This window comes from Leguminivora glycinivorella, chromosome 25, assembly GCF_023078275.1.
Source record: "Leguminivora glycinivorella isolate SPB_JAAS2020 chromosome 25, LegGlyc_1.1, whole genome shotgun sequence".
Taxonomy (NCBI): Eukaryota; Metazoa; Arthropoda; class Insecta; order Lepidoptera; family Tortricidae; genus Leguminivora; species Leguminivora glycinivorella.
This window is the reverse complement of record NC_062995.1, coordinates 4,778,163-4,804,690: the sequence shown is the minus strand read 5'-3', so window position 1 is coordinate 4,804,690 and position 26,528 is coordinate 4,778,163. Positions and strand designations below refer to the sequence as shown.

The following is a 26,528-nucleotide window of genomic DNA, read 5'->3' as shown; positions in this document are numbered from 1 at the left end:
TTGAACCACTCGCTACGTTCGGGTTCAATATTTGAATCTTTCGCTTGCTCGGGTATCAATATTGGCACGTGCGGTTAAACAACAACCTAACTAATATTGTATATCGGTAGACATTCTGTAACACACAGACAATTTATAACACAGAATATATACTTAATAGTACAAACACAGAAGGCTCACTCCTTTGATGTTCAAAATTCCGCCATTCTAAATTCTTACCTACATTAACAAACGGACCACACGCGAGCAACCGACATTTATTTTGAGTTCTATTGCGCCGAGCGAAGGTCGACACCACTGAATGGTCCGCGAACTCACGGCCGCCGGCATGTACTTGAGCCGCCCTTGTTTGTACATACATACATACATACAATCACGCCTGTTCCCCAGAGGGGTAGGCAGAAATCACGGATTTCCATTTACTACGATCCTGACAAACCACCTTCGCTTCGCACAAATTACACACTTGCATAACGTTTCTCAAACTCGGTTCCGAGTACTTCTGACCTTTTTGCAATATTTCCCCGATTTGGTAGAGAAAAGTTCGCCTAGGTCTTCCACTTCCAACAACCCTTCCACTCTTTTTCAAATACCACCTGTTTGTAGTTTAAAATGTAGGTACTTATTCAAAGTTGCGTGAAAAGTCTTGTATACCCACTTGACGAACACGTAGGCTATATTTTATTACTCCGTCATATCTAAAATATATCGTAAAAAATAACAAGTCGTCGTTCCAATTAGTTATGATTGGCGTTTTACACTTTTCCGCCTGCTAGTCATCGGGCGAAACGCGATGGGGACGGTGTACATAGTTTTATATGTTTTAAGTATAGTGAACTTGATAGAATGCGGATACCCACCGGTGAGTACCTAGAATTATAGATTAAATATGTATAACAAGATCATACCATCCCATACATTAAAATGCGACCGCCTAAGACCGCGCTTACACTCCACCACACATAGATGGCGCCACAAAAAAATGTCTTTTAGCTTTCGATTATACTTGTAGATGGCGTTAAGTGTCACTTTTGACATAGATTTACGGCTTGGAATTGACACTTAATGCCAATCTACAAATAATCGGTGGCAACAGGGCATTTTTTGTGGCGCCATCTATGTGTGGTGGAGTGTAAGCGCGTTCGTAGGCGGTCGCATTTTAATGTATGGGATGGTATGATCTTGTTATATTTAATTTATGCTAGAATGGACAAATGTATCTACCAAAGATATATGTAACTCCGTAAAGACAGCTACAGTCTAAGAAAAAAACGTACCTCAGAACCACATAGACAAAGGTACGGTGGCCTAGATGGCGTTACACCTTTGGGGGACGCTCGGCTAGATGGCGCTAATATTAACATTTGACATTTTAACATATATCAAGCTAAGAATATGGCCCAAATTGTCAAAACTGAGGCTTAAAAGTTTTAAGCTTGTGGCGAGAGATGGCAGTCTATGCACTGTGATTACATATTTTACTTTGACAGTAACTCTCTGTAATACTTTATCCTCTTTGCTATCTACTGGGCCCATGGGCTTGACGCCGCAATAGAAGTCGTCCCACGATAAGTCTGCATAGATTTTAATAGCCCTGCCTGTTAAGTAAACGTCATAATTTCATCAGGTTGTAAAAATCGTTGCAAACTTACCGTGTATTACCTATATAGACGGTCAACAAAATGAAAAGGTAGTGCTCATCGGCCAACGAGGAGGCACACTCAAAGGTTATGACTAACAGATGGCGCCATCCTATTAATCCATACGTGAGAGCGAAAAGATAATATGTTTTTTCTCTCTCACATACGAATGACAGTGACATGCCTAGACACTTGCACAGGCGCCGCCTAGCGGGATAAAATGTCAGTGTGCCTCCTCATTGTCTTCATAAAACGCGTGGCTTCCTAAACCTTGATGTTGTTGAAATCATTCCCATAGGACATTTGAATTTCGCGCCTTTTTAGTGCCAAGATTTGGTTGACCGTCTAGGTGCCTATATTTTGTTTTTCACATCCAATCTATTGAATCTATGAAAAGTTGCGTAACGCGTCACTACATTGCGGCGACAGAACTGCCCGTGGGAACATACCCTAAGATAATTATCAGGTTATGGGCCCAGTAAAAAGAGGAAAGAGCAACATAACAAAACGCATACGTACTTATTATTGTGTTAAAACAGTAGGTATCTGAAAACACCCCAGTGACATTATATATGACATGACATAGGTGACAAATACAGTTGCAGTTTATTTTATTTTTTACTAACTTTTGCCCGGGGTTTTTCTCGCGTTAGAAAGAGACAAAGTAGCCTATGTCACTCTCCATCCCTTCAACTATCTCCACTTAAAAAATCACGTCAATTCGTCGCTCCGTTTTGCCGTGAAAGACGGACAAACAAACAGACACACACACTTTCCCATTTACTTATAATATTAATAAGTAAGTAAGTAAGGAAGTATGGAGTATGGAAGTATGGATTGATTTATTACAGAACAGAAAACATATTACACAAATCATGATTTAAATCTTCGCCAAACTTCATAGTAATTTGTAGGCGAAAAGAGACACTCTTTTTACATATTTTTAACCCCCGACGCAAAAACGACGGGGTGTTATAAGTTTGACGTGTCTGTCTGCCTCTCTGTCTGTTTGTCTGTCTGTCTATGTGTGTGTCTGTCTGTGGCATCGTAGCTCCCGAACGGATGAACCGATTTAGATTTAGTTTTTTTGTGTGAAAGCTGAGTTAGTCGGGAGTGTTCTTAGCCATGTTTTATGAAAATCGGTCTAAGTACTATGTCGCGGTCGGGGGTTTTTTTCATTAGTAACTTAGGTATAGGTATTGTTAGTAACATTTTGATTTTAATTATGCTATGTTAGTATGTGGCCTTAGTGACTAAACCTACTTACCTACATACCTAAGAAGAATACTAAATGTCTAGCCCAGTTAGTAGCAACTGCCTTCGATACCGAAGGTCCTGAGTTCGAATAGCGGTAATGGAATTTATTTATGAACCGATTACCACGTATCCGCGGGTGTCTATATTTTTCAAATGTTTGTTAGTGTGTTTTCACATTATCCGAACCGATATCGGATGTAGGAAGGGTTTCAAAGGTAAAAATCAAAGATGGCGGCTTAAACGCATGGTCTATCGGTCCTACATCCGATATATATATCTGCACCTCTAGCACAACTTGTCGCGACAGCCGCGAGAAGTGATAGATCGGCGCGACTGCATGCCTTAATGTGGTGTGGCGGGGTTGCAGCACAACTTACGCGTGAGAGCCGCGACAATGTCGCGGTCAAACATCACTGTCAATAAATGACAAACCATCGCGACTTTGAACTAGAATAATGTGAAAAGGCACTTAAGATATGTTATTTGTATTTCAGACGGGTGATGAAGTGATACCCGGCAGCGTTTTGTTGCCAGCCACAAGAAGAGGCCGGTACCTCGCCAACATAGTCCGACGCCAAGCTGTGGTAAGATAATCATTCGTAACATTCGTGGGACTAGATCGCTATTAGTCAACAAGTTGTTAAACATTCTAAATTTCCGTAAATTACGAACAATTGAAACTGAGAACATTGAGAATGAGAACACTCTATTTATAGACTCCAGCTCAGCGTGCGTAGCCGAATGGCATTTCTACGGCGCAAAACGAAAACGAAACTCCGCGAAATGTAGTCTGGCTCTGTTGCGGCAATATGCAAGTGCGATAGAGATATATATCTACGATCGTTTCGTTTCGTGAGCGTTAGTGCATTCGGCTATTTACGCACACAGAGCCGCCAGACCTTAATATTAACAAGGATGAAACTTAGGCCTAGTTAGTGAAAGGTGTTAGTATGGAAATGACGGCAGATAGAGAGGAATGGAGGAGGAAAATCTGCTGCGCCGACCCCATATAATGGGAAAAGGGCAAGAGAATGATGATGATGAAACTTAGGCCTACTTGCACCAAACATTTAACTCGGGGTTAGTGGGCTGTCATCTGTCAAATTCTATATAAAAAGGTGGGTTAACTCTCGGGTTAACCCTTCATCTTCGTTGGTGTAAGTGGCCCTTACTGACTTAAAATACTTTTTACAGGATGGCACTGGAATCAAATTCAACAAGGACGCTGATCGGGTAAATTTAAACATTACCTAGATTAGATTAGATTAGATTTCTTTATTTCATGATAAAAATTACACTATAAATTTGCTACATGTCAAAATTATGTTTATCTTCTCATCATGATCGTCAAAAATTACATAATAAATTCCAAATAAAAATAATTGTGTCTCCCAAATGAGGATCGTCATTTACAAAGAAAGAAAATACACATGCCAAGCTAAATAAAATTAATAAATTAAGTTACAATATCATGAAATTATCACGGAGCAAGAAAATATTATATAACAGAGAAATATAGGTATAATTATATCATCGGTCATTAAAAATTCAAATCCATGTACTCATTTACAGAGTACATGGGGTTATCTAACAAAAGGTTTCTCAATTTGCGCTTAAATGCTTCGTCACATGGCTTCATTTCTCAGATCGGCAGGTAAGTGCTCATAGTAAGTAGGGCCGATGACTCGAGGGTTCTTTCTTGAAAGTGCCATGCGACGGGGGACTGTTCTCAGACGGCCTGTAGATCGAAGCTGTTTGCCCGGAAAGTCTATGCGTGCAAATTGGGATATATTATGTCTAACATACAGCAGTACGTCGAACAGATATTGTGAGTAGTGCGTCATTATACGTTGAGAACCGAAGAGCTCTCTACAAGGGTACCTGTCTTTTACACCGGCAAGTGTACGTATTGCGCGTTTCTGAATTATAAGGACTCTTTTTGCATCAGTAGAATTGCCCCAGAGCAGTGAGCCGTATGCCATGATAGAATGGAAATGCGCAAAGTACACCTGCTTTAAGGCTTCTGCCGAAATAAGAGGCCTCAGTTTTCTCAACGCAAACGACGCACCACCCAACCGATCACAAAGATTGTCTACATGGCACTTCCAATTCAGAGTATTGTCGATCAGGAACCCTAGAAACTTACTCTCTTCGCACATGGTCATTGGAAAGTTAGCCATGCAAGGTGGTGGTTGAACCTTTCGACCAGAGAATAACATAACATTCGATTTGGAATATCTGTTTAAATTTAAAAAAATGTGTATGTAATGTAAGGTAAGGTGGGGAAAGATTTAAGGGTTTATCGTGAAATTCGTGAATCGGGTTTATGATGAAAAATCTTCCGTATAACGAAGTCTAACACATGTGGCGTGTTGCATAATATAAGTAAGGTGCACTAGGGTAATTCCGAAAGTCGTCTAATTTCGAAAGTCGCAACAAAAATCACCATTATTTCCATCATATCAAGATTCCTCTTTCGGAATTACCTGATCATTTTTATCATTCGGAATTACCCTAATGCTCCTTACCTATCAATGATGTAAGATTCATGATCGTAGTAAAACTTTTGGAAATAGATTCTTCCCGCGATACAAGTATATGTGAACTTATGTGCGAAATGTCATTTAATATTTGCCAGTCGGTTTTCGGCGAAGGAAAACATCGCGAGGAAACCGGCGGACTAATTCCAATAAGGCCGAGTTACTCTTCGGGTTGAAAGGTCCCATGACAGTCGCTTTAGTAAACCTAGTTCTTAGTTCTTACGCCAAATCTTATTGGGATTAGTTGTCAAAAACTGGCCCCAGGCTGTCATAAGCCGTGGCGAATGCCGGGATAATGCAAGAAGGATGATGATGATGATGATAGTAATCTTATAGATGAACGCCGAAGCGAAGAAGAAAGTGGACGTCCTATCCGAGGAGCTTCTCCCGTACATCATAGCGGAGCAGGAACGAAGAACAACACTGCACAAACGCGTGATGACCGCCATACAGAATGGGGAGAAGGGAGTCACTATAGCTGAGATGAGGAATAAGCCGCCGCTTATTATTAGAAAAGGTATGATTTTTTAAAATTTAGGAATTATAATGTAGTGAACATGTCAGAAAGTACATGACCACACATACATGCATAGCATAAGGTTGCCAGGGATCAAGAAGAGAACGGAGTGTTAGGGACGGCAACGCGCAATAATTCGAGTGTTGTAGGCATCCATAGGCTACGGAGATTGCTTACCATCAGGCGGGCCGTATGCTTGTTTGCCACTGACGTAGTATAAAACACGCCGTTGATACTATGATTGCTTACACTGTATTTTAATGACGTTAGTAAAGCTTTTGATTGAGTATGCCTCAGGGGCTCTTCATTTAATATTATATTGTACCAATATTGAATCTTCAACCCATTCTTGACTAAAATAGGTATAATGAAACGACCCTCGATCGAGATCGTAAGATATTTTCCGATCGCCGAATCTCGAAATGTAGGTAATCATTATGGCGTGCCTCAAGGGAGTGTTGCATGTCCTCCGTTATTCATAATTTATGAATAAGCAAAAATGTACATCCTAAATAAACTTGCTTCATGCTAGATTGTATCTGCTGATATATCTATGCTATAAAATGAATTCTTCATTCAAAAAACAAAATAAGCAACTGCATTGCTCGTTCGTCGCTGGAAAGAATCAATAATGAGGATTTTTTCACAGGCCACCGTTTGCGAAAATAAATGCACCAAACAGAAACACACACCTCAGGTACTCAAGCAAAAATATCAAGAAAATAAAGATTACATTACACCAAGTACAACCACATCAAGCTTTATAGAAAATAATCCATGAATATTCTCAAAAAATGTATTAGTATTTGCGGCGGCGGCGGTAGGTTAGAATGAATAAATTTATTTCATTAATTATTGAGTTTCCATTTCTAAACATTTATTTAAACAGTTGCACAACAAGAATTAATACAAAAGGCGGATTTTGAGACGTTTTCTACCATTCAACCACTGGGCAAAACAGAAAGCTATGGTGGGTGTGTGAAAAAGAATTGCTACAATCGGTATGTGGTTTTGTTCTATAGATAATTTGATTAAAAGGGTAGTAAACAAGTAGTAAATTATTCGAAAATATACTTATTTAAATGCAGATTTTCTAGTGGATACTTAAGACAATAAAAATAATATACTTACCTTATACTATTTATAAATAATCTTTATTGCACACCGGGTACCTGCAGAAATATTACATTAAGCATACACGGCCACTCAAGAAGAAATAAAACGACAGGTCTTATCGCTAATAAGCTTTTCCAGACAACCTTTCAATTGCGTAACTAGTTTTAACAAGTTTATAATTCTATATGTTTTTAAATATTTTATGCTTTATGTTGCTTACTTACTTCCTGCGACGGCTCAGCGACCCGAAGTGGATCTTGGCCTCCGACACAAGATTCCGCCATTCGCTCCTATCCTATGCGATCTAATGCCACTCGGTCACTTGAAGGTCACACAGGTCTTTCTGAACCTCATCGATCCATCGGTACCTGGGACCATGCTTTAATTTACATAACTTACATACTAAGCTTTTAAAAGCTAGCTTATATCTAAAATAGGCCCTTGAAACATTGTACCAAGGATGCTGGCGACATTTACTCGCTATACCGTTGTACGAGGAAATCGCCAGCTGGGGACCGATATTTAAATCTCGAACGCATGAATTCGCCGTTCGAAAGTCGTAGCATTACGTCGTCGATTCAAAAATCGGTCCCCTGTTCGGTTAATATGTGTTTTAATTTAATAACTTAAACCAGGTCTAATGTACCGCTGCCCAGCGAACCGCGCACCGAAAGAGCCCGACGGTTCTGGCGTGTTGCTCTGCGAGGATGACATCACGCCGACTCAGGTCATGTACGATGCCTGTCTCAGCGCTGAGGATAAAGAGCTGTATAATGCTGAGAACAAATACTTCTTCTGTAACCGTAAGTATTTGTAACCTGAGTATAAATACGTCACGTAAAGAGAAAAGACATCAACGCGCTACCGTTACTACTAGTATCTAATGAAGATGAATGCTGTTAAGGTGGCTCGCTTTCCATACAAAAAACATCTACCATTTATTTAGTCACCGCACACTACAACTAAATAAAAATATGCGCATACATCTACTATACATTATCCGTCGTCGCGGTAGTGAATGAAATACATTGTTTCATACAGAAATCATGGACAAATCCTTGTGAATTTTTTATTAATTTTACGTAAATGTGCGTGCCAAATTTTGTGTACAGACACAGAGCCGTCATATTTCGCGCATTTTTAGTTGACATTGTCATCAGTGACATTTGGCTCTTGACAAGTAATTATTTAAAGATATTGGTTTAGTTAACTCAAGCAGACTCAGAAATAATGACGCATTTTGTCAACAAAGATACATATCGTGTATTTCGACACTGCTAATGTAAATCGAAATGGCGTCTCGGTCAAACGACTGACTATGATGCAGAAGATCGTGGGTTCGAATCCGAAGTTTTTTTTAATCATTTGAACTTTTATGGATTTATTAAGTATTTTTTATTTTTTTAATGGAATATTTGACTATTACTATATTGCTTTCCTATTTTTTATTTTCATACAAAAATACAATACAATCCTTTATTATGCCTTTGTTGATAAAATAAAATATTACACGTCTGGTATAATACATTATACATAGGTCATAGTGTGGGCATAGTATTAGTAAAGTATTGCATTTACTGAGCTGGTTGACCTATGTTATTGTTGTGTGAATGTTTTTCTTCAACAACTAAATGGTTATATACAATAATATGGGTACGAGTAGCTTTTGCACATTGTAATTTTTCCTCAGTCACCCGTTGACCACGAACGCTGTAAAGTGTTTGAAACATCGGGATGAATTTTAAACTCATTATACGCGATTTAATCCGTTTTCATAGTTTTTATTTCATGAGTAACTATCGCGGTAACTGAAGACAATATTAACTAAATGGTTACAAATAATAATTATCATCAATATAATCTGGTCCAGGCAGGCAATTATGGTCGCGCGATAAATGATAAAACATCTGGCCGTCCCTATAATCACACTTACTAATAGTGCGACAGGGACGGCCTGATATTTTATCGTCTATCGCGCGACCATGCTACCCGTGCTGTACTAGCTTTTGCCCGCGGCTTCGCTTGCGTTAGAAAGAGACAAAAGTAGCATATGTCACTCTCCATCCCTTCAACTATCTCCACTTAAAAAACATGTCAATCCGTCGCTCCGTTTGGCCGTGAAAGACGGACAAACAAACAAACACACATTATCTTTGGTGAAACAACGAATTCTTCCACTTCAGATTATAGAGTAACCAGCTTTTCCCATTTATAATAAACTAGCTTCTGACCGCGGCTTCGCTCACGTAAGAAAGAGACAAAAAGTAGCCTATGTCACTCTCCATCCCTTCAACTAAATCCCCTTAAATAATCACGTCAATTCGTCGCTCCGGTTTTGCCGTGAAAGACGGACAAACAAACAGACACACACCCTTTCCCATTTGTAATATTAGTATGGATTTGACATTATTATTTATATTTAATTAATTATATATGTATAGCCCAATTTCGTCGGGAACAGCGTGTTATGTAATGGCGTCGTTGGTGTACAGTCGTCTGTCACGCCGTGAAGGTGCGTTCGATTCCCAGGATTCTATTAACTTTTTGTATTTTTTTGGATATAAATTTCGTATTTTTTATTAACCGAGCAAGAATGGAGAGCCGAAGGTATCAATTTTATCTTAGAGAACCTATTGATATTTTTATTGTCATTTTGATTTTCTATTTATTAAGTTGAGATATAAAACACAACTTTTAATACCCTCGCTAAATATAATATTTTATCGAAATTACTCCTTAGATAAAAAAAGTCCACTTGAGTTTTTAAAGCATTACGTTACTCAGTTAACTATTGCATTTTCATTTACTAATTTAAGATTTCAAAAGCGATTTGAATACCCTTGCTCCATCGAAAATAAACAATTAGAAAAAAAAATCATTCGAAGAAACTAAAATTTATCTATACTTTTTTGGAATTTTTAAAAATATCAGATTAGGATAATTATGTTAGAAATTCTGAGTTCGACGAACCCAAAAATTATTACCATGTAAGAGAATAGGTTTTTAATCTTTTTTGTGGAAAACGCTCAGTAACTACTGTACGAGTACATATACATTTATGTATAATAATAAAACAAAAAATAGTGTCTCATAGTGTTGTGTTCCTGCCGGTGAGTAAGGCTGCCAGAGCTCAACGAGGGTGTGGGGTGCTGACGACGGGAGGACTTACGGAACTAATTTGTTCCGTCTATTGTCCTTTGTGTCGTCGGCAACCCAAACCCTCCTTTGAACTTGTACACTCCTTTTTGCTGTGCACACGCAGCAAAGGGGAGTGTACAAGTTTCTAATGGGGCGGCAACGCGCATGCGACACTCTTTGAGTTGCAGGCGTCCATAGGTTACGGTGACCGCTTTCCATTAGGCGGACCGTATGCTTATTTGCCACCGACGTATTATTAAAAAAAAAAAAAGAGAAAAAGTCCTGGATTCGAACCCAGTACTTCCATGCAAATCATGCGATGGCACGTATTTACCGCAAGGCTATTTAAACAAGCTGTCGCCGCGTGAAATTATCGACTAGAAGGAATACAAAAACACTGTTTGTATGTGTGAGTGGTACTTAGAAATAGTGTAAAATAGTAAATTTATCTACATTAAGGGGATTAACGTTACAATGAGAAGTTGAATGTTTGTTGTAATACGTCAATTTTAATATTAAATGTTCGCGAAGCATAATTGAAAGTATATAAATGCCTGTATGACTCCACAAAAAAAATAAGACTGGTAATTTGAAGATTAACGCCATCTAACGCAGCCTGAGCTTCGGGTAACCTAAGCGAGCCACCTTAAATTGATTACTTTACCAGCACTTTGCTAATAGAGTCAAGAAGATCTTATCCATATTTTTTCATTACACAATATCAGTAAGAGTAGGCAGAGAAGAAATAACTCGTCGCGAAAGTAAAGGGAAAAAGACATCAACGCGCTATCGTTAGGTACTACTATTTTATAGAAAAAAGTAAAAAATCGATTACTATTCCGACGCTTTGTCACTTGAGTCGCGAAATAGTGATATACACGGGACGGTTCGTGTTCCTGCGAGGATGACGTCACGCCGACTCATCATGTACGATGCCTATCTCAGCGCTGAGGACAAAGTTGTATAATGCTGAGAGCAAATTAAATACTTCTTCTGTAACCGTAAGTACTAGTAAACTTAATACAAAGACGTGTCGTGGAAGTAAAGAGAAAAGACATCAACGCGCTACCGTTACTGCTAGTATGTTGTAATGAATATGAATGCTGAAAAATTTATTACTATAATAGGAGAAAAAAAGTTTCCCAGGGCTTTTATACCATTCCGTTACTACTTTTTCATACATTTTGTATGGCGGCAACGGAATGGAAGGTTCGAAAAAATGTATGGAAATCTTGGGACATTTTTTTTTCCTATCAGGATCGAAAGAGTTCTCGATTCTGAGTATGAATCGCGTAAAAAATACCCATGTTACAAAAAAGTGGGGTGGACAACTTTGAAAAAAATGGTCCATGTTTAAGTTTTTCTCATACCCTCCCCCCTCCCCTGACCACTATGTTCATGGTCTACATGGCCCAACACATTAGGTACTCGACTGGAAACTGAAATTACTATACACCGTGTTCTTTTTGTTTTCCGTTAAATTCGACACGTCATTAGGTTCATTATCAGGAACCACCCTGTATATCAGTTTTAGTTAAATTCGCAAATATAATTTTTTCATCATTTTCATACATAATAAATGAATTTATTAGTGTGAGAAACCCTTAAGAATAACATTCAAGTTAGTGTCAAGTGATTGACGGCACATGTCAAAACAAATAATATTAGGAATTGGTAAGGGCCACACGTGTTCAGCAATTATCTTTATTTTTTTCAATAACTCGATAACCGCAAGAGTTAAGACGCTAGTTTCTTAGAGAAATGAATTGTATCTAGCAATGCACGGTCGAGAAGTTTCCAAAGTTGCAGAACATTTCTCATGAGAATTTTCGGTAAATTCTGAGAATGTTCTCGAGAACGAGAATTTATCAGAAAACTTAGTAACTTCGTAGTAACCATAATTTCGTCGAACTCAGCAAGTCAAGACGTAGTCCCGTGGTAGTGCGCTGGCTTCGTATGCCGATGTTCTCAGGTTCGATCCTGACAGCGATCTTTTTGTTTTTATTTTATTTGTTTTTTTTGTATATACATATATAGGCATGACCAAAAACAGGCATCAAGAAATAAAAGTTCGGTACCTAAGTAATTTAAAAAAGTCAGGACTATAACTGTGAAGTCTGAAAGTCGAAATGTTCCCTGAAGTATAGTGAGATTTAGGTAACTTATCACTTATCAACAAAATAGCTAACTGTAATAGACAATATTATACCTATAATAACATATAGTTTTATATTATGCCCATTTAAACATTATTTCAAGTATATTCTCTTGTTTAAATAATAAATTGCATGTTACGAGAATGTTCTGCGAACATTCTCAAGAATGTTTCCGCTTTTTGGGAATGTTCTGCAATTTCTACATTACTAATTGTATCTAATGTAATGAATCTTCCCTTAAAGTTAACGGAACTCAATAAAAACAGGGTGTATTTACATTCTCAGGTCACAAGATAGAAGGGCCAGATCTGCCCCGCAACGGCACCACAGTATACGGCTGTGCGCCCATAGAGCGGACTTCATTCAACTATACCACCACCAAATGTTCGCTGGAGGACACTGAGGATGTTGTTGTGCACTACCGGTATTACCCAGATCGGGTGAGTGAAAAAAAATGTAGTTTGGAAATCATTGTCTCGTTCCTTATTCGACGAAGCCCCGCAAGGCGGGGCTCATATTTCTGGATTTAATTTAGAATATATGTGTCGACCTGTGGGCATACGTATGTATTGCATCGAATGAATCACATGAATTTACTATGGAATGTCGCATATTGCTGCTATAATTTGGGTACATTTGAAATCCAAATTGTAGTCATTCTTACACAGATTGATTGAGGCCCACGGTGAGCTCAAGATGGCTTGTGTCATTTCTTGATATTTGACACAGATGAAATAATGCAACCTCGAAAAGATTTTTAAATAAGTAATACTATTATCTTTAGTGCGTTTTCACATTGTCCGATCCAATATCGGATGCAGGACCGATATCCCGTACATTTAGGCTGCCATTTTTGATTTTTGCCTTTGAAATCCTTCCGACATCCGATATGAAATATGAAATATGAAATATTTATTTTTCCAAGTAGGCATATTACAATGCGCTTATGAACGTCAAATAGCTCAGTAGCTTACGCCGGCTCTAACCCTACGCCTCAGCCTCGTGAAGATTTCAGTCCCCCCTCAGTTGGAGGGGGGTAACCACTATGGGACCGGCAAGAAACTCGGCGGGCCACTTCTTTTCAAAACATTATATCTTATAATTAACATGCATTAAAAAACGAGATACAATTTAATCAGCAAAAGTATTCATCAAAAAAAAAAGAAATATTAAATTAACAGACTAGGTACTACTCTATGGAAATTCATTTCAATAAATTATACAAAGTACAAAGCTACTATGATTAATAAGAGATTTTAGAGATGTTTAGTCTCTAAGTGTTAAAGTACATAAAAAAAAAGAAAAAATATACATGATGAAAACAAAAAAAAAACGAACTGATACAAATAAAAGATAACTAATATAACTTTAGAGTTGTAAAAGACTCTTGATGTCACAACTAAAGAAAAAAAATAGATATACTTAATCTACTTTTTTCCTTGGAGATGTATATGGTCTCCAAGAGTCAGAAAGAAAATAAACAATCAAGGACCGAACAGAGTGCCTCAATGTAATCAAAATTAATGTTACAATCTAATAGTTAAAGCCCCTATTAGCTGAAACGGATCGGATAATGTGAAAACGCACTATCATCTATGTTACAGACGTACAAATACGTAACGGAGTTGGATCCGGACCGAGAGGTTTGCGACCACTGGAACCCCTGTCAGATTGGCTACATCTTCAGTCTACCGTCGCCTGACATGGCTACCCCTGCCAGTGAACTTTGGCGTAAGTATTACAACAAAGACACATGTTATATCAAAATAAATGACGATATAAATTCCGGACCGAGAAGTGAGCGACCTCTGGTCAGAATGGCTAACTGTAGTTGACGACCCCTGCTCGTTGTAAGTAGTAAGAGAACAGTATACACGACAATACAATGAACCGAGAGGTTTGCGACCACTGGAACCCCTGTCAGATTGGCTACATCTTCAGTCTACCGTCACCTGCACGGGAAGCATGGTCGCGCGATAGACGATAAAATATCAGGCCGTCCCTATCGCACTTACAAATAGTGCGATAGGGACGGCCTGCTATTTTATCACTTATCGCGCGACCATAATTGTCTGCCTGATATGGCTACCCCTGCCAGCGAGCTTTGGCGTAAGTATTACAACAACGACACATATATCAAAATAAATGACGATATAAATTCCGGACCGAGAAGTGAGCGACCTCTGGTCAGAATGGCTAACTGTAGTTGACGACCCCTGCTCGTTGTAGTAAGAGAACAGTATACACGACAATACAATGAACCGAAAGGTTTGCGTCCACTGGAACCCCTGTCAGATTGGCTACATCTTCAGTCTACCGTCACCTGATATGGCTACCCCTGCCAGCGAATTGTGGCGTAAGTATTACAACAACGACACATATATCAAAATAAATGACGGTATGAAATCCGGACCGAGACGTGAGCGACCACTGGTCAGAATGGCTAACTGTAGTTGACGACCCCTGCTCGTTGTAGTAAGAGAACAGTATACGCGACAATACAATGAACCGAGAGGTTTGCGACCACTGGAACCCCTGTCAGATTGGCTACATCTTCAGTCTACCGCGCCTGACATGGCTACCCCTGCCAGTGAGCTTTGGCGTAAGTATTACAACAACGACACATATATCAAAATAAATGACGATATAAATTCCGCACCGAGAAGTGAGCGACCTCTGGTCAGAACGGCTACAACTGTAGTTGACGACCCCTGGGTACGTATCTGAATGCACAAACACTCACGAAACGCTCGTAGATATCGATCTCTATCGCACTTGCTTATTGTTGCGACAGAGCCAGACTACCTTTCGCGGCGTTTCGTTTTCGTTTCGCGTCGTAGAAATGTCATTCGGCTACGGGGCCTGGTCGTTGTAGTGAGAAAACAATATACATAACAATACAATGAACCGAGAGGTTTGTGACTGCTGAAGTCCCTGTCAGATTGGCTACATGCTGACATCTTCAGTCTACCCTCGCCTGATGATGCGACCCCAGCCAGTAGCGTGGCGTATGCAGTAGTAGTAGTAGTAGTGGCTCTTTATTGTACAAAATAGTTATTTGTTATACAAGGGGGCAAAGTTGTATTTTAACGCCGAGTGTGGAATTGAAAAACGAGCAAGTGAAAGGATTCTATAGTTGAACCACGAGCGAAGTGAGTGGTTCGAAAATAGAATCCTGAACTTGCGAGTTTTTTAACACACGAGAAGTAAAATACATTTGCACCCGAGTGTAACACAAAACTTTTCCCCTCACTATAGCGAGGCAACTACAACGCAAAAAATGCGTTTATCACTGCTTCCAGTAGTTCCACCCACTAGTGGGTAAAGTAATTTGTCCTTGAATAAAGTCAAATTAACTGTTTTAAAATTGATAAAAGTAGGTGAATCTAGTAATAAAGATGATTTATGATGGTGGTAAATCATCTTTATTACTAGATTCACCTACTTTTATCAATTTTAAAACAGTTAATTTGACTTTATTCAAGGACAAATTTACTTTACCCACTAGTGGATAAAATGCATTTTTACCCGCTGGTATTAAAGGACAAAACACGTGTTTCCGAGTTAGTGAGGGGAAAATTAAAAATAACATACATTGAGATGTGAAGTACAAACGCGAAGTTATCCCTTAGAGGGATTTTTATTTTATTAACTGAATCTTCATACTTTATTAGTGAGTGCTCAATTTGAGCGTATACAAAATGTAAGATGGCGACCGGTCGTCCAAACTTTAATAAATCCTCTTGTAAAGTTATATTTTGTTTATTGCAGCTGATGCTCGTAAGTACCTACCTGAATTTCACCTCGTCTGTTTGCGTCTCGTTCCTACATGGAAATCATAGAGGAATAAAGCTAGGAAAATACTACGCGGACGTCCGTCGTAAATCGACCGCGACCGCGACCGATCAGTGTGCACGGAACAAAACATCCAGCGAGCCAGATTTCGATCGGACGTCCATGCGCTCAAGGCCACGTCCACGTCCGTCGACCGATAGTTTGCACGGTTAAGTGTATATTCATTGTCCAGATTCCCGTCCGCGGTCGATCGACGACGGATGTCCGCGTAGTATGTTCCTGGCTTAAGAATGGGAAGAGTTGTAACTCCATACATCAGTAAATGCGAGTTTGTATAGGCATAGTTAGTTAAGTGATATTTTTCCTCCAAATGAGAGTTTTCCTCAGAGATAACATAGACAAATTTCTATGGGTACCTCGGCGGTCGGGGTGGTGTAGCGGTTTATCACGTCAGCCGCGTTAGCTGGAGACCCGGGTTCGATTCCCGGCTTCGCCACCAGTGGGCTTGATCGCTTTTTCTTTAGTGTATGGTATCTATTGCAGTATATAATTTATATATGTTACTACTTAAAAATCAAATCAAAAAATATTTAATAAAATAATTGTATTTGTTCCCTGCAGCAAGAGTTTTCGTTGTTCAGACTAAATTATATGTATTCCTTAAAAATCTTTGCGTTATACTAATTTATCATCATCCTCCTTGCGTTGTCCCGGCATTTGCCACGGCTCATTCAGCCTGGGGTCCGCTTTGACAACTAATCCCAAGATTTGGCGTAGCCACTAGTTTTACGAAAGCGACTGCCATCTGACCTTCCAACCCGAAGGGTAACTAGGCCTTATTGGAATTAGTCCGGTTTCCTCACGATGTTTTCCTTCACCGAAAAGCGACTGGCAAATATCAAATGACATTTCGCACATAAGTTCCGAAAAACTCATTGGTACGAGCCGGGGTTCGAACCCGCGACCTCCGGATTGAAAGTCGCATGCTCTTACCGCTAGGCCACCCACTGCGCTATACTAATTATAATTTTTTTTTTTTTTAGCTGACAGTAAGTATAAATTCCTATGGTTTTTTTTCTCCTATGGGGACTCAGTCAATCTGTGTAAAAATGTCCTATATTTTTTTTTATATTTTGGCGTCACTCAAAATAATTGATATTATGGTTCCGTATAAAACTAATATTTTGATATATCTTACAGCATTTGAAGGTGAGGGCAAACGATTTATTTTCCACTTATTCCGTCTTTTTTATTTCGATTCAATTTTCTACGTTGGGAATATATTTTAATTGTTTCCTCTCTCTTCTAGATTACGAGAGTAAGTGAATACACGTTGTGTAATTTTGTTTTTCGTTTCGATAAATAAACTTTAATATAATAAATCATTAAAAGTACCAAATTTTTATTTTTTAAATAAATGTTTCAAATCCTTATTGCAGAAGACGGTAAGAACAATAATTATTAAGACTCAAATAGTATTACGTACACAATAGTCAATAATATTTTGTATTTAATTTAACAACATTGACAAATTATAATGTTATATTTTCAGAAATCGTTCCACGTAAGTTACAAACATAATAGTTTTGTAATAAAAAAAAACCAAAATTAACAATATTGATACGCGTCGAAAACCTGCCAATGTTACATGAATAATTTACATGAAATGTGGTTTTGCTCACTGCTTTCAAAAAGCAAAAAAAAAAAGCTTTTCTAGCTACCTAAAAGTCACCAATAATTTATTTTACCCTGATTTCAGCAATACCTGGTAAGTTGAACTGTCCTAATTAATAAAAAATGTAGGTACAATAAAGTAAACGAACAGTCACACCGACTCAAGAATATCACGAACTTACTCATTTGAAGAATATAATTCTGCCTGTAAACGATTGAAATGAAATGAAATATTTATTTTCCAAGTAGGCATATTACAATGCGCATATGAACGTCAAATAAAGCTACGCCGGCTCTAACCCTACGCCTCAGTCTCGAGAAGATTTCAGTCTCCCCTCAGTTGGAGGGGGGTATCCACTATGGGACCGGCAAGAAACTCGGCGGGCCACTTCTTTTCAAAACATTACATCTTTTAATTAACATGCATTAAAAACAAGATACAATTTAACATGCAAAAGTATTCATCAAAAAATATTAACACACTACTTAGGTACTCTATGGAAATTAATTTCAATAAATTATACAAAGTACAAAGCTACTATGATTAATAAGAGATGTATAGAGTCTTTAAGTGTCAAAGTACAGTCAACCAATTGGAACACCAGGCCATTCTACAACCATGTCAAAACGACAAGCAATAAGAGATTTCTTACAATCTGATTTACAACGTCACTATGACATGGTTCTACTCGTACAGTGGCCTAGGGTTCCAATTGCTTGACTGTATATCTAACAAAATTGACACTTTAACCTTCCCTGATTTCACACAGTATGATAATCTATGTGTTGCATGTTGACAGAGGACAGTATAGACGAATACGTACATCCGAGCATGCCTTCCTACACCAGCAGTCCCCGAACTATCTCCATACCCCACAGTGGAAGGCGCAACCCTAGTAAGTAAACATGCTAGTTTTTTTTAATAATTATTCCCTAGGGCCTATTTCATAACAATCCAAAACTTGTAAGGGGTCATCCGTTAACTACATCACACCTAGATGGGGGTGAAGGGGTCCACAAAATGTGACATGTTGTGACAGGGGGAAGGGAGGAGTTCCATGTTTGCGAGTCACATACAAAATATTTGCAAAATCTAAGTTAAATAAAATTCAATTTCAATTCTTTGAGTTCAATTTCAATGTTGATCGTATAGGTACATTTCACCAAAAAACACCGATCTGGGGGCCGATTTTTGAATCTGCCGTGCGTTCGAATTCAGAAAATTGTCACTGAAAATAATAGGCAATTCACCGTTTTCAACCGGTATTTTAGTGACAGTGAGTTTCAAAAATCGGCCCCCTGGACATTGAACAGCCCAAATCACTTAAAAATAACGTAACTATGTACGCAATTCACGTCGGTGAATCTCAATCTCAATACCTATTACAGATAGTGAAATGTGGCTGTTATTAAGACATTCTGTGTGTGTTATTAAGTCATTCAATTCTGAAATATCTCTATGTGACGTCACACTAAGAGGGAAGGGTGTAGTTTAGTGTGACGACGTGTGACAGGGGGGGGGGGGTATGTATGTAGACCTATAGGGGGGGGGGTATATATATACAGGGTGAAATAAAAAGGACCAGCACATAATGAACAATTTTTATTATGGGACTAATGATGAAATCGTGAAAAAAAATGTGGTTGTTCTACCACATTTTTTTCACGATTTCATAAATTACACACTGATTTTTTTAATTCCGTTAACTTTAAGGGAAGATTCTCTAGTTCAAATACAATCAATTTATCTAAGAAACTAGCCTCTTAACTTAACTCTTAGTGCGTTTTGACATTATCCGATCCGATATTGGATGTCGGACCGATATCCCATACATTACAGGCGCCATCTTGAATTTTTTCCATTGAAATACTTCCGTCATCCGATATCGGATAATGTGAAAATGCGCTTACGGTTATCGAATTATTAAAAAAATGAATTTAATTACTGAACACGTGCGTGGCATCCTTTACCACTTCCTAGAGTTATTTGTTTTGACATGTGCCGTCAAACACTTGACAATGACTTAATACATCACTTACATGCTAGTTTGTAGACAACATGAAATACTTGAATTCGAGCATTCTGTTCTACAAAAGTCAATCAATATTCATTAAGAGTATTATAAGTTTGCCTACTAATAAATCTAATAACCCTTTTTGTCTAGGTATAAGCGTAGAGAAGATCCAAGTCAAGAACGGCAAGGGTAAATCGAGAAAGGTAAGTTCCTTCCCTAGTATACTTACAAGAAACTATGCAAAAGTAGCAGCACACCTCGGACACTGGCGATCAAATATATGAAAGAGGCGCGTTCCTAGCACACAGTCTAAGCTCATGTAGGTGAACGCGTACCATGCTTGTATGAGTGAGATATGACAGGTCAACTGTTCGCGTTTTTGACAAGCGGTATCTGTGAGGTAACCGAGAGGGGGTGGGCGGCACTTTCAACGGGAAGCGGGAGTGGCCATACCGTACGATAGTACTATTTATTATACTGTGCAGTATAGGTAGCAGTGTATGAACCGTTCTGACAACGATGAAGTCAGTAACTCTACACTGGTGTTTCGTGGTATCGAGAAGTTTATCATGACGCTAAAATTAAAAAATCAATAAAGCGCCAATCGGAAAACTGCGCCTAAAGCCCCTAAAATAAAATAAATAAATAAATATTGGTGGAAACCTTACACAGATCAACGTAGCTCCAAACTAAGCAAAGCTCGTTGTAGGTATAAAACTGCTAAACATTTTTTTTGTCGGGACTCCTTACACAGATCATCAAGAATGACCGAGGTCTGGTTTGAATGTCATACGATCCGACCGCGCGGAGCCAACCACACCAGACTAGCATTTTAAACTAAAGCAGACGGGATTGCGCGATTTGTCCGCGTGGCACAAAAACCAGCCTTAATTTACATATATACATATAATCACGCCTGTATCCCATAAAGGGGTAGGCAGAGCACATGAACTACTAAGTTTCAGTGCCACTCTTGGCAAAAAGGAGTTGAAAGAAATCCAAATTGTGACATTGCAGTGACAGGTTGCCAGCCTCTCGTCTACGCCACAATTTAACCCATATCCCACTGTAGACTTCTACGATACCCACGGGAAGAAAGGGGGCCTTAATTTAAAACTGGAAAATTACTGTCACGGCCGCGACTTGAATTCACAGCCCCTGGGTTTCCCTCGATCACTATTTCCGCGTTTTGTCATCTGAGTTTCAGTTCATGTCTCATCCCAAGACCTGTTGTGTTGTGTTCCACATTTTAGATATTTCCATGAACAATTTAGATATAGATGGGCCATTTTTTTCCCACCTTTTTTTGGATTTGGAAATTTTTATGTGGTTTCCACTTAGAATCGCGAGCTCTTTCAATCCTAATAGGAGAAAAAAAAGTGCCCCAAGGTTTTTTTTCCATTCCGTTACCATTTTTTCACACATTTTGTATGGCGGTAACGGAATGGAAGGTTTGAAAAATGTATGAAAATCTTGTTACATTTTTTTTCTCCTATCAGGATCGTGCGGTTCTGAGTATGAATCGCGTAAAAAGTACCCATGTTACAGAAAAAGTGGGGCGGACAACCTTGAAAAAAAAAAACGGTCCAGATAGTAAGGCAGCATACAACTTCAAAATAATCATCTAGATTTTAAAATTAAATAACTCCTATTGTATGAGGGTGTTTGGAGAAGGTTTCTTAAAACTGTTTTATTGCAGATCAACCAAAACGACTACTCCGTGAAGATCGGCCTGTCCAGCATCACGATAACGCTGTCCTTCGAGGAATTCACTCCGAAGTTCTTCGGAACCTTCTACGCCATCTGTAGTGTCAACAACAAACTCACTCCTATAAGGTTTTTGGCTTTAAGTGAGTCCATTTAAAACCATACTAATAGGCTACTTGACCCTTTTTTAAAGTTTGTCTTATATTATTACTTACTGTCCAATTAACCGAATAAAATATCACTATATTTTATTATGACTTATCCGCAAAAAATATTTTTAAAGAATACTTTCACGTAATCAAGCAAAAACAACATCAGCCATCTCATCTATAGATTTTCTGTGAATGAATTCAGTGCGAAAATAACACTTACTGACACTTTAAGTACGAGGCATAAAATTATGTCAGTGATTGATTTGACATGAATTCTATGACGTCACTACACGGCCGACAGCGTTTTCGGCGGCCAAATAAAAAAAATACATTTTTGAATTAAAAATACATGCCTACGTATTTTTAATTCAAAAATGTGCACTTTTAATACCGAAAATCATTAAATATTGGTTTCTTATGTCAAATATTACAGAAGACAATCATTTATTGTGCCAAATTAGAAATGAGTCTAGTAGCCTATATTATTAAGAAAGAAAGTAGGCGAAATCTAGAAAAGTTTATATGACATTTAACTCTTCTAATATGATGAGGAATACGCTGTTAAAATTATTCGGTTTCCTAATGTTACACCGTGTATAAGTGTCTTTGTCAGTTTTTCTCGGCGAAACGAAGCAACGAATTGACGTGATTTTTTAAGTGGAGATAGTTGAAAGGAATAGAGATTGACATAGGCTAGTCTTTCTAACTCCCCACTTCCCTAAACTGGGGGATGGAAGTTTGTATTTAGCATTCCGCATCTTCGAATTTAAAGCGAGCAAAGCCGCAGGCAGAAGATAGTTTCTACGTAATCTTTAGTTACCTCGAAATTGCCTGGAAGACAAAATTTATAAATTCACACATGACACACCTGGCAATCGAATATATGAAAAGGCGCGTTCCTAGCACACAGTCTAAGCTCGTGTAGGTGAACGCGTACTATGCTTGTATGAGTGAAATATGACAGGTCGACTGTTAGCGTTTTTGACAGGCGGTAACTGTGAAGTAATCGAGAGGGGGTGGGCGGCACTTTCAGCGCGGAGCGGGAGTGGCCATACTGTACGATAGTTCTCTTTATTATACTTAAGACATGTCATTATTGAACTGTTAAATAATTTTTCAGTATAGATGGTATTTTTTTTACGCACTAGTGCGAGAAGTGGTTCATTATATGCTAGGTCGACACTTCGAAGTGCCATTTGTACTGAAAAACGTCGTAGGATACACGTGCGAAAAGGAAATTCGTAACTCGTGTCGATTTAAAACACCCCCTTCAGTCGTGTTTTAATTTATCGCCACTCGTTTCGAACTTCCTTTTTTACGCACTTGTATCGTAATGTTACTATTCTATCTTTTTCAGTACCAAGCAACATAGAAGTAGCCGCTAAGACCATCGACGCCCTCCACGGACAGAAACTCAACAGCTCTTTAATACCCGTCAACTGCGATAACTGTAGAGTGCATGGCCTCATGGTGCGAGCGAGAGACAACAACGTTTACAACATACCTTCCTCTCGCTTTAGAGTCAAACTGTAAGTTTCGCACCAAATATATTCTATAAAAAAAACTTCTAACTGGTGCGGTCGGTAGGATATCAAGGGAAAATAATAAAACTTAAAGATTTCTTAATCTACAGCAAGGACGATTATAAAGGACCAGCAGAGTCCATACTAAATACCGTACCCCGTTGGCAGCCGTAAATCTATGTCACTAGATGTCACTAAGAGTGTCATTTGAATAAAAATGTCGTTTTTTTTTTAAATACGCACGCGGTAGTTCAACGGCATTACAAGTGATGAAGTGAAAAGTATATAGATGACGCTAGGGGCCCGTGTCATGTTTCAGTCCCTGTTTACAACGCAAGCCATCGTTCTTATTTTGAATTATGACAATCATGCAAAAGAGTACCATACTGTCAAATTTTCTATCTCTTTCATTTAGAGCGTGACGTCAATGATTAGTAATATTACTTTCAGTATATTTAAAATTTAGATTTTAATGAGGCCATTTCGAACGGTGTTTATGATAGATATCATGTTGACAATCAATCACCTGACCGTCTCGCTCACACAAATATATTCCCCTATATTTGAACGAGTGCGACCGAAACAGTTGAGTATTATTGAAGATTTTTGAATGTCTAAAATCTTATTGGTAAGTACCTAGTTGTCGAAAACCCGCTTTTTCCATAAAGTGTTGGCGCGACGTCAAGTGGGTGATAGGCGTACGAGCAAGTACGCGTTGGATGGTCGACTACTATGCGCGGCGGTTTTTACGCGTACTTACGGTGACACACAATCGAAAAAGGTCGTCGAGCCATAAGTACGCATACTTGCTCGTATCGTACGTCTATCACCCACTTCAGACTGCGTTTCGATCGGCGTTTAGCGTCAATAATTATCAGCTTGGCTTCACGGCTTTACGAACCTTAGCTCGGACCATCGAATATGAAACTTATACCTAAACTTGTTTATACACAAGGGTATAAAGAAGTTTATAACCAGGTGCTCCATGACACCATTGCGCCAATCTGTCGCCAGCACCACTACACTTCAACGGCCAAGTCACACAACATCCATACTAATTATTATAAATGGGAAAGTGTGTGTGTCTGTTTGTTTGTCCATCTTTCACGGCAAAACGGAGCGACGTATTGACGTAATTTTTTAAGTGGAGATAGTTGAAGGGATGGAAAGTGACATAGGCTACTTTTTGTCTCTTTTTATATCCCCCACTTCCTTAGAAAAAGCAAAGATTCCGGTTCGTTCCAGCCAAATATCATAATAACGTGTACCTAGAATACCAGAATGTCAAAACAGATTATTCTCATAATGTCTAAAGTTCGAAATGACTTAAGCCTACTTCTCATATTACCGTATTTTTAATATGACTATAATTCATTAAGACTCTATCGCGTTTTGATAAATGTTCTTTCCTACCATTTCCCAAAATGTCTAAAACTTGACTTGATCATGTTTTGATGAATTTTCAATTATACCATTTCCCAAAATGTCTAAAACTCAAATTAACTTGATACAAAAACGTCACATTGTCGAAATGTCTAAAATACGAGTATTTAAAAGCACTTTTTAGGGTTCCGTAGTAAACAAGGAACCCTTATAGTTTCGCTCTGTCTGTCCGTTTGTCCGTCCGCGGTTAATCTCAGTAACCGTTAGCACTAGAAAGCTGAAATTTGGTACACGGATGTATATCAATCACGCTGACAAAGTGCACAAATAAAAAGTGGATTTTTTTTTATTAGGGTACCTCCCCTATATGTAAATTGGGGGGTAATATTTTTTTACTTTCAACCCTAACGTGTGATACATCGTTGGATAGGTATTTAAAAATCAATAGGTGTTTACAAAGATCATTTTTTGATAATGTTAATAATTTCGGAAATAATCGATTCGGAAGCAAAAAAAAATGCGTCCCCCCCCTCTAACTTTTGAACCATAAGTTTTAAAAATATGAAAAAATCTGGAAACTAGAACTTTATAAAAACTTTCAAGGAAAATTATTTTGAACTTGATAGGTTTTATAGTTTTTGAAAAAAAAAACATAAACTACGGAACCCTACACTGAGCGTGGCCCGACACGCTCTTGGCCGGTTTTTTCACTTTCAGCACTTGATAGCAAAAAAATGGCCGTCGGGCCGAACTAGAAAATATGCAGACATTTAACGTCGATACGAACTCTACATTATCCCAAAGTTTCATCCTTGAGAATAGTCTGGGCTCTTAGTCTATTACCACAAAATTTATTTTCTTTATTTTAGGTATTATGTGACAGTGCCATTTGGAACGTTCACCAAATTGAATTTTGGTGATTATGAAACTAATATATTTTGACTTTCAGTCTAAATAATAGTTCGGTATTTGTAGTAATTGTTTATTTTACCAACTATACAATTTGGATATTAGGTGTAATGTGTACATGGTATTATGACATTTTATTGCAATGAAAATAAGTCAATTTGGGAATTAAGGCATTATGGAACTAAGACAATTTGAGATTTAGTCAAATATGTAAAAGGGCATTATGATTTTTGGTTGAAACGAACCGGAATCACTAATTATTTCTTTTTATTCATTTATTATCTCAGTTTAGGTTTAGTTTTGTCCTTTAATGCCAGCGGGTAAAAACGCATTTTATCCACTAGTGGGTAAAGTAATTTGACCTTGAATAAAGCAAAATTAACTGCTTTAAAATTGATAAAAGTAAGTGAATCTAGTAATAAAGATGATTTACCACCTGTGGAACTACTGGAAGCAGTGATAAACGCATTTTTTGGGTTGTAGTTTCCTCGCTATAGTGAGGGGAAAAGTTTTGTGTTACACTCGGGTGCAAATGTATTTTACTTTTCGTGTGTTAAAAAACTCGCAAGTTCAGGATTCTATTCTCAAACCACTCGCTTCGCTCGTGGTTCAACTATAGAATCCTTTCACTTGCTCGTTTTTCAATTCCACACTCGGCGTTAAAATACAACTTTGCCCCCTTGTATAACAAATAACTATTTCCTTAGCACATTTAATGTTTACAAATTGGATTCGCCTTCTGTCACCTAAACTGGTAAATTTATGTATGAGGTCATTGGTCATACTATTATTTATTTATACAGTTATTAATTCTGTATCTCTACTCGCATTGCTGCTGCGATTCTAAAATATTTAATATCCATATTATGAATATTCAATAAATCATACAATGACATTTGTGATGTGACATGGATGTCACATCTGTTGGCACAATGATTGCGTTTTGTTGAACGTATTTGAGCTCAACATATAGGTTTATTATCACTAAGTATATTATATTAATGAA

General features: G+C 38.2%; 1 protein-coding gene across 1 annotated transcript; it reads left to right on the top strand.

The window, feature by feature from the left end:
• The first annotated feature begins 788 nt into the window (after positions 1-788).
• LOC125239410 lies at positions 789-23,242 on the top strand. Its single transcript, XM_048146981.1, has 18 exons — positions 789-862; positions 3,392-3,481; positions 4,092-4,130; positions 5,774-5,954; positions 7,706-7,873; positions 12,650-12,804; positions 13,969-14,095; positions 16,136-16,144; positions 17,203-17,208; positions 17,360-17,368; positions 17,469-17,477; positions 17,599-17,604; positions 17,712-17,723; positions 17,919-17,927; positions 18,634-18,729; positions 19,999-20,051; positions 21,548-21,698; positions 23,065-23,242. The coding sequence occupies exons 1-18, from the start codon at positions 794-796 to the stop codon at positions 23,238-23,240; spliced, it is 1,365 nt and encodes a 454-aa protein (XP_048002938.1). The 5' UTR covers positions 789-793; the 3' UTR covers positions 23,241-23,242.
• The last annotated feature ends 3,286 nt before the right edge of the window (positions 23,243-26,528 follow it).